Raw genomic sequence first — 14,207 nt, forward strand, 5'->3', positions numbered from 1 at the left:
ATTAAACCTTTTTTGAAATCAAAGTGTCCCTTAAGATTATTGCTGCTCATGAGTAATGAGTAGTGAGTCAATAAACAATTGATGAGTCCACATTAAATCTACTAATACAGTGAGAAAGCTCAATGCTTCCTTTATGACTAACTACAAAATGAATGCAAGCAAATCTACCTATATTTCATTACACACCCCTTCTCTTTCTATATCTACAACTCCCTCCAACTCTCTCTTCTCTAACCCTCTTGAAAATTAAAAAAGTAAAAAATAAAGAAGATACAAGTAAGGAAATAAAAAAGCTTAAAATTACAAAAAAAAAAAAAAAAATAAAGATATCAAACTTCAAGGGGAACAGAAACCCGGGTCTTTATAGGCTTAAGCTTCAATCCCATGCTTTCTGGAGAGAGTAGCTCTGGAGAAATGCATGATGGGCTAAGAGGACTCCTTGGACTTTCACTTAAGTAGCAGGGTCTATACAAACCATACCCCATGAGAAAATACTCCATTGGAATCAGCATTGCATGTGGTTGTTCCTCTGTAACCATTGATCCACATCCTTGGACCTGCCAAATCAACACATCTTATGATCCTACTTTATGTATCTCATGCAATATTTCCCTACATAACACATGCATTTAGGTGTTTAATGTCCTCCATTGAAGTTATGTGATAGATACTATATTCGCCATTACCTCCCTTAATGTTAAGTAAACCTGAGAATCAACTATGCTATACATATATACTAAAAATCAACCATCAAACCAGCTATCCGTATAGAATAGATGTTGAAATACAAAATACACGTTGAAAATGAGTTAAACAACACATATTTATACACAAATATATAGTGGCTAAATTTTGGAATGCACATAGTACTTTTGCTATTTGTATTATAGTAGACCCTTCCACATACTGATGCAAGAAGAACTACATACCTCAACCAAGGCACTATATCTTCTATCGAGTTTTGAAGTCATATATAGAGCCTCTGAATGGAAAGGAGAACTGTCCCCCACGAAAATAAGTGTACGGCATTTTAATCTCCTCAATCCATCTGTTATGTCAGGCCTCCTACAAGTTGGCAAAACAAGTTCAAACACATAAAGATGCTGACGCCAATCTCCAACTTTAACTCCCAGAGGATGATATATGCAATTACAAAGAGCAAGGAAGTGAATATGGTAAAGCAACTATCTAGAAGATCTTACTGATTAATTGCATGAAGGAACCTTAAGACATTTTTGCATTTTCTATCATCCAGTAACTGAGAAGAAAAAGGAAAGGAAACAAGCACAAAGTGAGATAAATATATTGAACATAGAAAAAGTGAGGAGAAGAAAGAAAAACAAGAGAAAAAGAAACTAGGTTTGGTTAGCACTGACTCTTTTGCAAGCTTGAACTATCTCGGATTCCGGAACCTCGGCATTACCACGAACCTCCTGTTGATGTTGATTACAGAAACTAGTTATCATCGAATAAATGAGGGAATCCGAGACAGATCATCACATTATAATACCTTGCTGAAGTATCTCTGGAGCAAACACTCTTTCAACAAACCACATACCCCATAGAAATATAACAAATTTGACATCACCTGAAAGAAATTGGAAACAGTTTCAGGTAATGTTATTGAATTCGAGAGCACATCAGATAGTCTAAGGCATTTGGAAGGAACCTTGTTATAAAACCATTCAGTCCAAGAAGGAGCTTTGCATAAAGGAGATACAAGTATCAAACCAAGAACCCGCTCCCTATATTTCGTCTGTAATAAAGCATCAAAGAAGAGCAAATTAATTTGATTGACTTCATATAATCTAAAACTACAAAGCATTGGCCACATCCCAAAACTATTTCACCATTCAAAGCTACGTAGGATACATACTGCAAATAGGGAAAGGATATAAGCACCAGCCATTACTCCCATACACATCACTGCACCAAGCCTAGTCAAAGAAATAGTTCATCCATCGGTTAAATATATAATATATATAATATTCATTAAAATTCCACCCAAAATAGTTCATGCCTTTTACTTTACATATTAGTTTTGAGTTTCAACAAATGTAACAGTTCAAAACAACAATAACAAAAAATTTATTGAGCAAGTAATGATACTGCAATTACCCGAAATAGTTGAGGATCTCAATTATTTGATCTGCCAAGTCTTCGACGGAAGGAATAGGATCTTCAGAACTAATTTCAGCAGCTCCCAACTGCAAGAACTCTTGTGGAAGTTCCAGAGAAATTATGTGAATAATGATATTGGGTTTTGAAGGTAATACAAGGTAAGTTCCAGTTGACAACATACAGACCTCATGCCCGGGAGGACTAATATGATATATGCAAAAGTTGTGTAGCAGCAAAGAAGCTGCCTCTGGACAGAAAAATAATCCTTGGAAACATGATTTATCTGAATCGACAACAAATTATGTATCAGGCTTTTAAGAGAATGAACACTCAGAGCAATAGATTCTAAAACAACAGCAGAAAGCTCAGAATGCTTGATATATTAGCTACTGGAAAATGAGATGACACCACTTACAATTTAGTGCTAAATCCGGATAAGTGATCAGGGCTGGTTTGTCGTGATCACCGTATACCATGACAGACACAGAACCACAGCCAGTTCGAATATAATGTTCCTGAAGTAATAATCGAAAATTAGTACTGCATAGAACAAATGAAAAAAAAAAACACAACAAATCAGAGCAAAAACGAATAAAAAAACTGAAGTAATCTTTTGGAACAAAAAAAAAAAGACAAAAAAATAAAACGTTTCTGTAGAGCAAAGGATATCCTTTATTTTGTACATACTCCATTAGAGCAATGTAAGAAAAGCATGTTCAAAACTTGTTAAAACAGTTTATTCCCTAACATATTTGCCTCCATGTGGCCTTACCCCTTTTTTGGACAAACCCAACTAACAAGCAACAGCATATTAGTATCACTTTTCAAAAAGATGCATGAATTGAATACTTCCAGATTCCAATCATTGTATGCCCCAGGAAGAATACAAGGTGAAGCCAGTGAAAAAGAGGACAACATCTTTGGAATATTTAAAAGGAGAAGAATGACTTTACATTATCTAATAACAAATACTTACATAAATTAACAAAAAGCACCACCTGCTATAACTATAATCCAGTACAAAAATAATGAGATAAAGGACAAGAAAGGTATAGCCAAGGTTCTTAATTCCTATAGACTGTAATGCACTTAGAGAGAACCGAGGAGAGGGAAAAGCCAAAAGCAAAATGGATCCAATTCCTTCAAAGGCATGAACATCATCATATAAGAAAACAGGGAAAAAAAATTAAAAAGAAAAAAAAAAGGGAACCAGGACCCCACATGAAAAAACAAAAAGACGGATCAATGATACAAGGTGGAGAAAAAAACAATGTGTTAGTTAACTAATAGGAAGTAAAATAAAATGCAAATAGAAAATCTTTTCTTTTACATCATCAAAATGGCATCAAATAAGGGTAAGGTTAAGATTCATATCTTGAAAAAAAAATTACTAAATCCATGTTTTAATCTAAATATGGAATCGCAAAGAAATGAATAAACAGCTCACGAGCTCAGCATGTTATGGAATATGGAATTTAAAAATAGAAAAAAAAAAGAAATAAATAAAAAGAAAGCATAGGGTACATCCAAAACACAGATCAGCTATTTGACATGTATAAAATAAAAAATTCAAAATTCAAAATCTCAATGGCTTGGCGATGTAAAACACATTCAATTGAAAAGAAGAACATTAAAAAATGAATTAAAGCAACAGAAGAAAATAAACCAACCCCCATTAATTCAAAATAATGAATATGAAAACAGTTCAAGCTCGCTGTAACATCCAACATGAAAAAACTAGATCCAATACTACCAATGATGTAAAAATATTAGCTTAATAAAAACCAATCGCAACGCAGCACAGCAAAACTTAGAAGTTAAAAAAATTGCAATCGCCCAATTGAGAAAGTGCTAAGAAACGATCCAAAACTTAACAAAGATGGAAACTTTAAAGGAAACCCAGAAATGAAATGGGGAAAAAGAAGAACCTTTCCATCGAGGTAGATGTTGTCAGCATCAAGTAAAGCAGATTCAGACATAGGTGGTGGTGAAAACTGGAAGAAGAAGAAGAATGAGTGAATGAGTCAGGCAAGCTTCCACCAATTGATTCTCCGAGTGTGTATATATGTAGCTGATGGTTCAATCAATGGAAATTGGAAGAATAATAATAATAATAATAATAATAATAGTTATGAATCACGCAGACTCTAATGAATCTATTAATGCGAATGTGTATATATATTGTGGTGGTTCCTGGCTTTGATTCTGTGTGTTGTGGCGGTTTGAAGGGTGAGAGATGAAAAATGGAAGATATAAAGAGAGCACCGACGATTTTTTTTTCTTCCTCAACAAAAACCTGCCACTTCCCTCAAAATTTTAACCTCCAGCTAACCACCTTTCGGGTTTTTTTTTTTTTTTTTTTTTTCACACGTGATCATACCCAATGCACCGACGCCGTTTCGTTGGATTGCCCTTATTATAGACAGACATAGGAAATTATTTGTAAGATTAGTATCTAAATTAGTTTTTTAAAAAATTTTAGTTTTTAATATATTTTAATTATTAAATGAACCTTTAAATTTTTATCTCGTTAGATAAATCGGCCTTCATATTAAATTGTTTATTTGAATAAATTACCATTTGTATCCATGAAAGATATTGACACAAACAAATATACTTATATATGAATAAAACGACAATTGTAACCACAGAAAATGGCTTCCGTATGTCAAAAATATCCTAATAAATCAATTGTGTAACCCAAGTCCAGGTACTTTTGGTACACAAAAGTCATCTTTCGTAATTACAATTGTCATTTTATTCTTACATTGATATATTTGTCTGCGTTTATATTTTTTATAGGTACAAATGATCATTTATTTTTGTTTATTTATATAAAAAAATTGATATAATCAAGTTGGATAAGTCTAGTTATCAGTTGATTAATGTCCTTAATTTATTCTTGTTTATTTATATAAATGATAATTTATTCTTATTTATTTACATTTGTTAGAATCTTACTTTGTGCATGTAATAATTTATTGGCTAACGAAAAATCTTTAAATAAAATTCAGATCTGCGGCATATTAGTTTTTAATTTATCGCTAGGAGATACGATAAAAAATAAAAAATAAAATGATTGATATAAAATTTAATTTTTGTTTTTAGAAATTGATTTGTTACTCAAGATTATCTATAAACCTGTTTGATATGTCATTCAAAATGAGTCTAACTCTGATTTTTTTATACCTAATGAGTGATAACTTATAACAAGTCCTTAATTATTATTCATTCTTGAATTTATAAATTCTAGCATACGAGTTTAATAACGGTCATTATTAACTTAATGACTAAATCGTCCTAAATATCAATGTTATTTATTAATCTTATACCTATAAAAAATACCTTTTATGTCTCAACAACAAAAGAAAGTCATAGCCAATAAATAATAGCTCAAATGGCATAATCTCCTCATATTTAATTAAGAGGTTGCGAATTCGAGTCTCTTATCTCTGGTAAAAAAAAAAAAGCAAAAGAAAGTCATATGATAACTTTTTTATGAATTCTATTTCATTTTTTAATGTCTTATTTTTTATTTCATAAAATTATTATACTTCTTAAATAATTTGAGTGTTAAAAGTGTCTTCCATAAATATACGCCCCACTTATATCCTGAGTTTGATTTCGACTACAAAATTTTTGAAAAAAAAAACTCTCCAATCGAATTATAGTTTGGAGTCATCATTCGTTTCGGCTACATATTTTATGAAAAGAAATTTAAATTACAAACTATATTCTTAACCAGTTATAGTAGGAGAAATATTTTTGACACCAGAACAGGAATTGCTATGTATGTATTGAATAACAACGATGTTAGATGTATATCAAAATCAACTAAAAAAAATAATTATTATGTATTTATATAAAAATTTATATATATAGTGTAATTCATTTTTAATATATATTTTATGTTATAATATATATTTTATCTTAATAATTAATTTTAGTAGTTAATTTTAATGTATCAACAATATTTTTAATTGAATAATAATAAAAATTGATTTACCTAATAAAATAAAATATTTTAGTAACTAAAATTTATTAAGGTGAGAAAGAATATTACTCTATTTGATATAAAATGTAGTTAAATATATTGTTTGATATAACAAGCATTTATACGTAATATTTTTAGTTATAATCTTTATACTGAAATTATTTTAATTTAACCAACTTTAACTATCATAAAATTATATTATTCCTTAATCATTAGCTAATTTTGTGTTATATTAACAGTAATAAAATTTAAACTAATTAGGATTTAATACATACTGCTCAAACTTCTCCCTATGCATTAAGATTGTTACTAATAATATTATAATCTTCATACCCAACTTGTACTCGTTAATAATTTAATTTAATTTGAAAAAGATGCAGTCAATTATATCCTTTATTATTTTTTCTGTTTTCTCTTCTTTTATATTGTATTTTTCTTTTTTCAACTTTTGATACTTACTCAAATAGACATGTAAGCTAATCACTCAATAAATTTAAGTTAGTTAATAAGAGTAATGTAATTATAAAAGGTATTAAATCTCTCCAATTTCAATTTATGGTCAATAAAAAATATTGAAAATTCTAATTTATTTTTATAATTATCCACTTAATTTCTTTAAAAATAGTTTGTTTACTCATTTAAATATTAGAAAAATAATTAGGTGAAAAATTAAAACTCTAAATCATTATTTTCAAAAGAAAAAAATATTTGGTGTGAATGTGTGACCTAGGTTGTTTTTGAATCAAACTCTATGTCCTCAGATCCATCACCCATGTGTTGGCGTCTCACACTCTCACCTTATGTGTGATCACCTCCCATTGAATGCCCCAAACAATTTTAAAAGTATATAGACAAATCAATAAATCATCATCATGATTCACGAGTATCAAGAGCACCTTTGAAATTCAATGAGAAAATAAAAATGGTAGGTTGCTTGCCTTTCATTTGACTCCAATTATCACCATTAATCATGCCTTCCTAATGTTCTTTTTTTGTTCTCTAAATGCCACGGTTCAATTAGCTTCATTTCACGCACCTTGTCCTTAGCTTTACCTAACCATAATAAAGGAACTTAATTGGATCTGAACTTACCCTTGATTTAGACTATCATTGACAATATCAACAATAAATAATATCGTTTCATGTTTCGAAATATAAATACAAATTAAATGTATGTCGTTTATTTATTTTTAGATTTTAATTTTCAGTTGTTGATAGTTTTTGTCAATCACATTGTGACTTTTCACCCGCAAAGGAAAGTTTGATGGAGAGATTTGGCAGTGAAGCATATACTAACACTATCGTTATTATTTCGTCATTATTATATTTGTTCTTTGTCTAATATTCACACAATTCCATCACTTTATTATTATTATATACCCATTTAATTAAGTTACTAATTGTACATTATGTACTTAAAATTCTTGAGAGTGACTTGGAACCCACGATTATATTGCATTAGATTGATGTCATCTTCCTAGCTAATGGTAATAAGTTGGTAACATTCAAATCGCAACATTTAGTGTATGTTTTGAAAAAATATCTTGAATAATTTTTTCTATTTTAGGCAAAATGGATTTTGAAATATAAAATATATATCGTGTGTATTCTTTAAGGGGATGAATAAAAAATTATGTGCACACCAAAAATAAGTCACGATATATTTATATATAAATATATATTTAATTTATTTTTATTGTGTATTTTATATTTTATATATAATTTATTTAATAATTAATTTTTTATATAACATAATATATATATGGATTGGATATGCCGTATATTAATTTTGAAGACGAATTCTTCTATTACAACACGTTGGCAATTTATTGAGTTATCAGGTTTGCATATTGAACATATTTCTAAGACGTTATTTATTTATTTAATATTGATTCCACACATATATCTTATTAATTGTGTTTTAATAAAAAAATTATAATATTTATTTGAACACATTTAAAAAAAAATTCCAAATATGATATCACATGATGATGTCGGTGAATTTAATATTATTCTTAATATATATTTTTAAAATAAATTTAGGAATATTATGCATTATTAATTGTTAATATAAGAATATCTAAAATATTTTATATAATTAAAAAATTAAAACATAATTTATATTTTAATATTACTAAAATATTTAGATATTATTGTAAATCTAAAACTTCTATATATATATGTCTAGTAAGAATTTATAATTTATATATCAAGAAAACAATTAATTAATAGTATTTGAGATGGAACGCACGAACTTTAATTTTTTAGGAACAATGATATACATCTGTCAAATAATTGCTCCAGAAGTCGTTTTCTTATGTTAAATTTATATGCATGTTGGGACACGCGTACGTACATTTGTACCTGTCTAAGCCAAGTGTCTAGTCATTAAATCATTTTTATGATCCTTGTTCTATGAATATATTTGGTGTTGATTTCCTTTTCTACGTACATTTCATTCATTTATCTCTTGTTTTATATATTATTTATATATTATATATATATATATATATATATGTTTTCCAAAGCGTTGGGAGTACATACATGTCATATATATGCTATGTTAAGACGTAACACCATCGAAATTTTCATGTATATGGTTGTGTTTTGGAAGTGCAGTGAACTCATCAAACATAATGGATTAATCACTTACTATATGTATATATCGCAAATCATATTTAACCTAAATCAACCTTCCATGCTTAAAAGTGATTGTTACCTGATTAATTAATTATTACACTGAAAATAAACTTTGGTCCTAGAGTATGTAAGTAGCTAAATATTTAACTATAACACAGCATAATAATTATTATAAAGATAAAGTATATTTTTTGTCTCTAAAATATGTTAAAAATTTTAAAAATATTTATAAATTTATTTTATTTTAATTTTATTTTAAAAATTTTCGATTTTTTCTTTAATTTCTTTTACTTTGAGTTAAATCCTAAAATAGTCTCTGAAATTGACGTCGTCAGTCGTGCACTTAAATTATCCTTGAGATTCTAATTGCATCAATTACGTCTTTGATATTGACAAAAGTGCACCACGTTAGTCCTAACCTAATTTTTCATTAAAGACGTGATGACATGACTTGATGACGTAGACTGTTATGATACGTGTCACTTCATGGTTTGGCCACGTGTAATGATATCATGATGTGTTAATCGGTAACACGTGACATGCTGATGTGGATGGTTGTGCCACGTGTCACAATACTATTTGGTCACATGTCCGTTTGTACCACGTGTCGTAACAGTATTTGTTCACGTGTCATACGCTATGTCATCATTGTAGATTCACCAAATTAGTCCCTTACTTTGCATTAAGTAACTCTTTTTAATCCCTGAAATTGAATATCATGCACTAAACTAATCCACTCACTAGTTTTTTCTCATTTTTTAAAAAATTAAAATTTTTAATATTTTGGATGCACTAATTTCAATTCTATTTTTTCATATATCGTTTAAATACAAGTGCTTTTATAAAAATTTTTAAGATTTTCGTTTTAATTATATATTTTTCTATAATAATTTAACATTGATAAATTTTGTAATATATAAGTATGTTATTATAAAAAAAATTATATGATTGATTAGACAATTTTTTTTATCAAAAAGCATGTGTTTTTGACAAGAAATCAAGAATTAAAATATACTTTTTTTCGGTTCTTATGAAATATACATTTTTATTGTGTGTAAATAGCCTAGACTGAAGGCACTTCAAACACTCTCACTATTATCTCCGACCTCTTCAGTCTAGATGAAAAAGGTCGGAGATGGTAGTGGAGATACTTGAAATGTCTTCACGTCAACTCCAATACGATGGTTAGGAGTACCCACAATAGAAAAAATATTTTATAAAAACACTTATATTTAAATAACATGTGAAAAAAATGGAATTGAAATTAATGTATTAAAAAATATTGAGAATTTTGAATTTATAGAAAAAAATAAAAAAAAACTAGTGAAAGGACTAGTTTGGAGCACAACATTTAATTTCAGGGACTAAAATGAGTAACTTAATACAAAGGGATGGACTAATTTGGTGTATCTACAATGATGACATAGTGGATGACACGTGGACGAATACTGTTGCGACACGTGGTACAAATGGACACATGGCCAGATAGCATTGTAACACGTGGCACAACCGTCCACATCAACATGCCACGTATCACCGGTCAATACATCATTATACCATTACATGTGGTCAAACCATAGAGTGACATGTGTCACTAACAGTCCACGTCATCAAACCATGTCATCACATCTTTAATAGAAAATAGGTTGTACTTTTGTCAATTTTAGAGACGTAATAGGGGCAATTAGAATTTTAAAGCTAATTTTAGTATATGATGTCAATTTTAGAAACCATTTTGGGGTTTAACTTTTTCTAAAATATTATATTTTAAGGATTTGGATTCTCTAAATTTTGAATTTTACTTTAGAAGGTAAAGTATGATCTATCACCATTTATTTCATAGGTAGAACCAAGAGAAAATATGAAAGAAAAAACATTCAATAGTAAAAAACTCACTTTATCCTTTAAAATAAAAATCTAAAATTTAAAAGATCTAAATACATATTTTAATTGATTTGTTCTTCTCTGTTTTAGGTACCTCTTCTTGGTCGCTTTCCATGCTCTCTTCTTGTGATTCTAGTTCATCATCTTCAAGGTCCTAGTTTTTGGGGGACTTTGAGCAAGCATAAGCTTATATGACTTTGTCCCAAAAAAAATTATATACATATAAATAAACCAATTTGAATCAACATAGGCTCATTACTTATTCACTTAAATAAATGTTAAAATTTAAATTTTATTTTGTGTATACAATAATTTATCAACTAATAACAGATTCTTAATTAAAATTTGGAATCAAACAAATTAGTCATTGACTTGTTGGACTTGAAAAAACTGTAAAAAACCAACAAAAAAGTATAAACCACATTAAATTAATTGAGTATTCAACTCACTCGTTCCTTTAAACAAGTGTCAATGTTCAATTCGTGTCTTATATATATAACTCCTCATTTGCAAGCACTCCAAATTTTCAATAATAAGACGTAATTTTTATTTTATTTTTTTTATGACAACATCCTTGCTTAGTATAACTATATTAAAAATTACACCATGATTATTTAAACAAATTGAATATATTAACCAAAAAAAAAAAAAAGAAGTTAAACACAACAAAATTACCTCTTTTCCCCTACCACTTACGACACCAATCCAGCTAGGGTAGCTTTCTTTCATGGTTAGTGGCCATACTCATGCAGTTCCACAAATTGAGTGTGCTAGTAAACCCAAACTTCCCACAAAAGATACATCTATCATCTCTATATGTATTATATGAAGCCTTTAAGATGTTTAGCTTGCACAATCTTCCATTGGCGTTAATTTGATTCAATAGCACAAACCAAATAGAGAGGAACAAGGCCTTTTGTATTTTACTCATGAAACTATAGCGTGTAATTCTTTTTTCTAAATTACACTGAAAATAAATTCATATAAGCTTATTTCTGCTCAAAGTCTCCCAAAAAGCAGAGAAAAAAAAAAAGGCTTATCCTTGCCCAAACTGGCTTCCCAGTAGTTTGTGGGCCAACAACTAAAGTTCTCCAAGAAAAAAAATTATAAGTATTATAAGTATTATGTTTTACCAAGAAAAGAAATTAATATATGTGAAATAGTAATTAAAATTAAATCCAAATAAATTGATTCACAAAAGAATAATGTTGTGATATACTATGTATTGTCTTAGTGCACACTCTTTTTTACACATTTTTTTTTATTTTTAGTATTAAAAGTGATTGATAAAAAATAAAAAGATAAAAAATTTGTCGAATAAGGTTTAAAAAAAATATAAGAACAGTGTCAAAATTGGAACCTTTGGCGAACCTAATCCCCCGCCGCCGCGGGGTGTCGCCGCCATTCTTAATTTTTCCAAAATAAATTATTGATGTAGGCATATAGGAGGAGAGTAAGGCATGAATCCTGGTCCAAACCTCTAACATTCTACGGCTCCAACCACCAGACTAGTGGCCTGGTTCTTGCCCGCCATTTTTATTTTTAGTTATTATTTTATTATTATTATGAGAAATATTTAAAATCTAATAAAATTTATTATTTTTTATTAATATTTTAATTATTAATTTATTTTTTTAATTTAATAATTAAATAACATATTTTATTTTATATTTTAAAATTAAATAATTAATTAAAAATAATAAATTGTATTAATATTTTAATATTTTTTAATTATTACTTCACATTTTATCTAATTTTACAGTATCAAAACTAAATTCTAAATTCTAAATTCAGGTAAAGTAGAAAATTCTTGAAAAGTTAACCTACTATTAAAAGTTATCAGGTAAATTAGATTTATTTATTATTGTTATTATTATTATTTTTTTCATGGGCTGAATAAACAAATTCACAATGACAAAAAAAACTAATTTTCTCTTTTAATACAGGACGACTTTTACACCACAAAAATATTTAGGAAAACTTGATCGAATTCTTCCATTACTCAGTTATTGTCGATGTGATGTCTTCAAGCATCTTCACTGTTTTGTTTGCTGGCGGTGCTTCCACTATCATTCTGGCTAGCCACAGATTTTGACGCTCTTGAACCCACTCCCTTCTATTTCTGCCATGAATAACCTTTAAAGCCCGAAAAATCGCTGCCATAGAAGAGGAAGAAGTTTGTCTGTCACCGGTGCTGGTTGGCTAACTCCAAACACGAAACCGATTCTGTAGAAGAATCCTAGTCTCCATGAAGGCGCCATAATTCTCAGATAATGACACAGTCAAAGCACAAAATACATGGCAACAAGTTCATTATCTTTTATTTCAAATTATCCTCAACGTGTATGTAATAGAATGAAAAATTAAAATACAATTATATTTAAACAATTATTTGTATTACTTTTTTATTAATTTATTCAAAAAATAATTAAACTTTAAACTAATTGGTATAAAATATTACAGATATAAAACTAAGAGAAATTTTTATCTGTATAAGAATGAGCCTAATAAATAATTATTCTATTTAATATATAATTAAGAGTATTTCTTTCTTTGCCAAATGGCATAATCTTCTCATACTCATTTAAGAGGTTGCGGGTTCGAGTCTTCATATCTTTGGTAAAAAAAAAAGAGTATATACCCATTTTGGTCCTCAAAGAATTTCAGACTGGACACTTTAGTCCCCAACTAAAATTAATTACTCGATTGATCCCTAACAATTAATTCCGTCGGTCACTTAGGTCCTTTACTCCGTTAACTCTAACGGGGGACAAAATGGTCCCTGACAACTCTAACAATGGACAAAATGATCACTGACCCCTTTATTCGAAAACGACACTGTTTTTCCCCAATTTTTATCATATCTCGCATAACTCTAACATTCATACTCTCCTTCTTCACCTTTCACAGTCTTCTTTTTCATCTTTTCCTTCCTCCTCTTTAGCTCCAAGATTAAGCCATGGTGTAATTGTCACACGTGTCGCACCTACCTCAACATGTCATGGACCACACACTTCCTAAATCTTTGTAACTGGTACATCCACCTCCTCTGCACTACACCCACCAAAAGCATCTACTTCCACGTTTTCGATAACATCACCTCCAACCCCGACACGTTCACGACATCCTCAAGACCAAGTTCCACAAATACTCCAAGGGCACGCCTTTCTCCACTCTCCGGCAAGCAATATAGATTGTTGGACATTAGAACATCATAAGAAGATTCCCCTTCGACATCATATGCAAATTCTCATTTGAAATAGACACCGAGTGTTTCATTCCTTCTTTTCCAGAGTCCAAGTTGGCAGACAGCTTCGACCTCGCATCCAAACTATCAGTACAACGAGCAACGTCGCCGTTACTGCTCATATGGAAACTGAAGCGATTACTGAACATTGGTTCGGAGAAGAAGCTGAAGGAAGCGATCGGAGTAGTGGATAATGTGGTCATGGAGATGATAGGGCAGAGGAGGAGGGAGATGGCAACGACGACGACAAGTCTTAACAAATCAGACTTGCTGTCTAGATTCATGCAATCTATCGAAGACGATAACTAGTTGAGAGACATA

General features: G+C 29.6%; 1 protein-coding gene across 1 annotated transcript; it reads right to left on the bottom strand.

Annotated features, from left to right (window-relative positions):
• Positions 1 to 46: 46 nt before the first annotated feature.
• Positions 47 to 4,439, bottom strand: LOC107644479 (protein NDL1). Its single transcript, XM_088487886.1, has 11 exons — positions 4,050 to 4,439; positions 2,537 to 2,636; positions 2,307 to 2,404; positions 2,119 to 2,207; positions 1,877 to 1,937; positions 1,670 to 1,756; positions 1,511 to 1,588; positions 1,377 to 1,433; positions 1,203 to 1,258; positions 930 to 1,065; positions 47 to 557 (listed from the first exon to the last, which is right to left on the bottom strand). Exons 1-11 carry the CDS (start codon positions 4,098 to 4,100, stop codon positions 330 to 332), a joined length of 1,041 nt encoding a protein of 346 aa, XP_088344012.1. The 5' UTR covers positions 4,101 to 4,439; the 3' UTR covers positions 47 to 329.
• Positions 4,440 to 14,207: the final 9,768 nt, after the last annotated feature.

Source organism: Arachis ipaensis, chromosome B5 (assembly GCF_059453495.1).
Source record: "Arachis ipaensis isolate K30076 ecotype BB chromosome B5, ASM5945349v1, whole genome shotgun sequence".
Taxonomy (NCBI): Eukaryota; Viridiplantae; Streptophyta; class Magnoliopsida; order Fabales; family Fabaceae; genus Arachis; species Arachis ipaensis.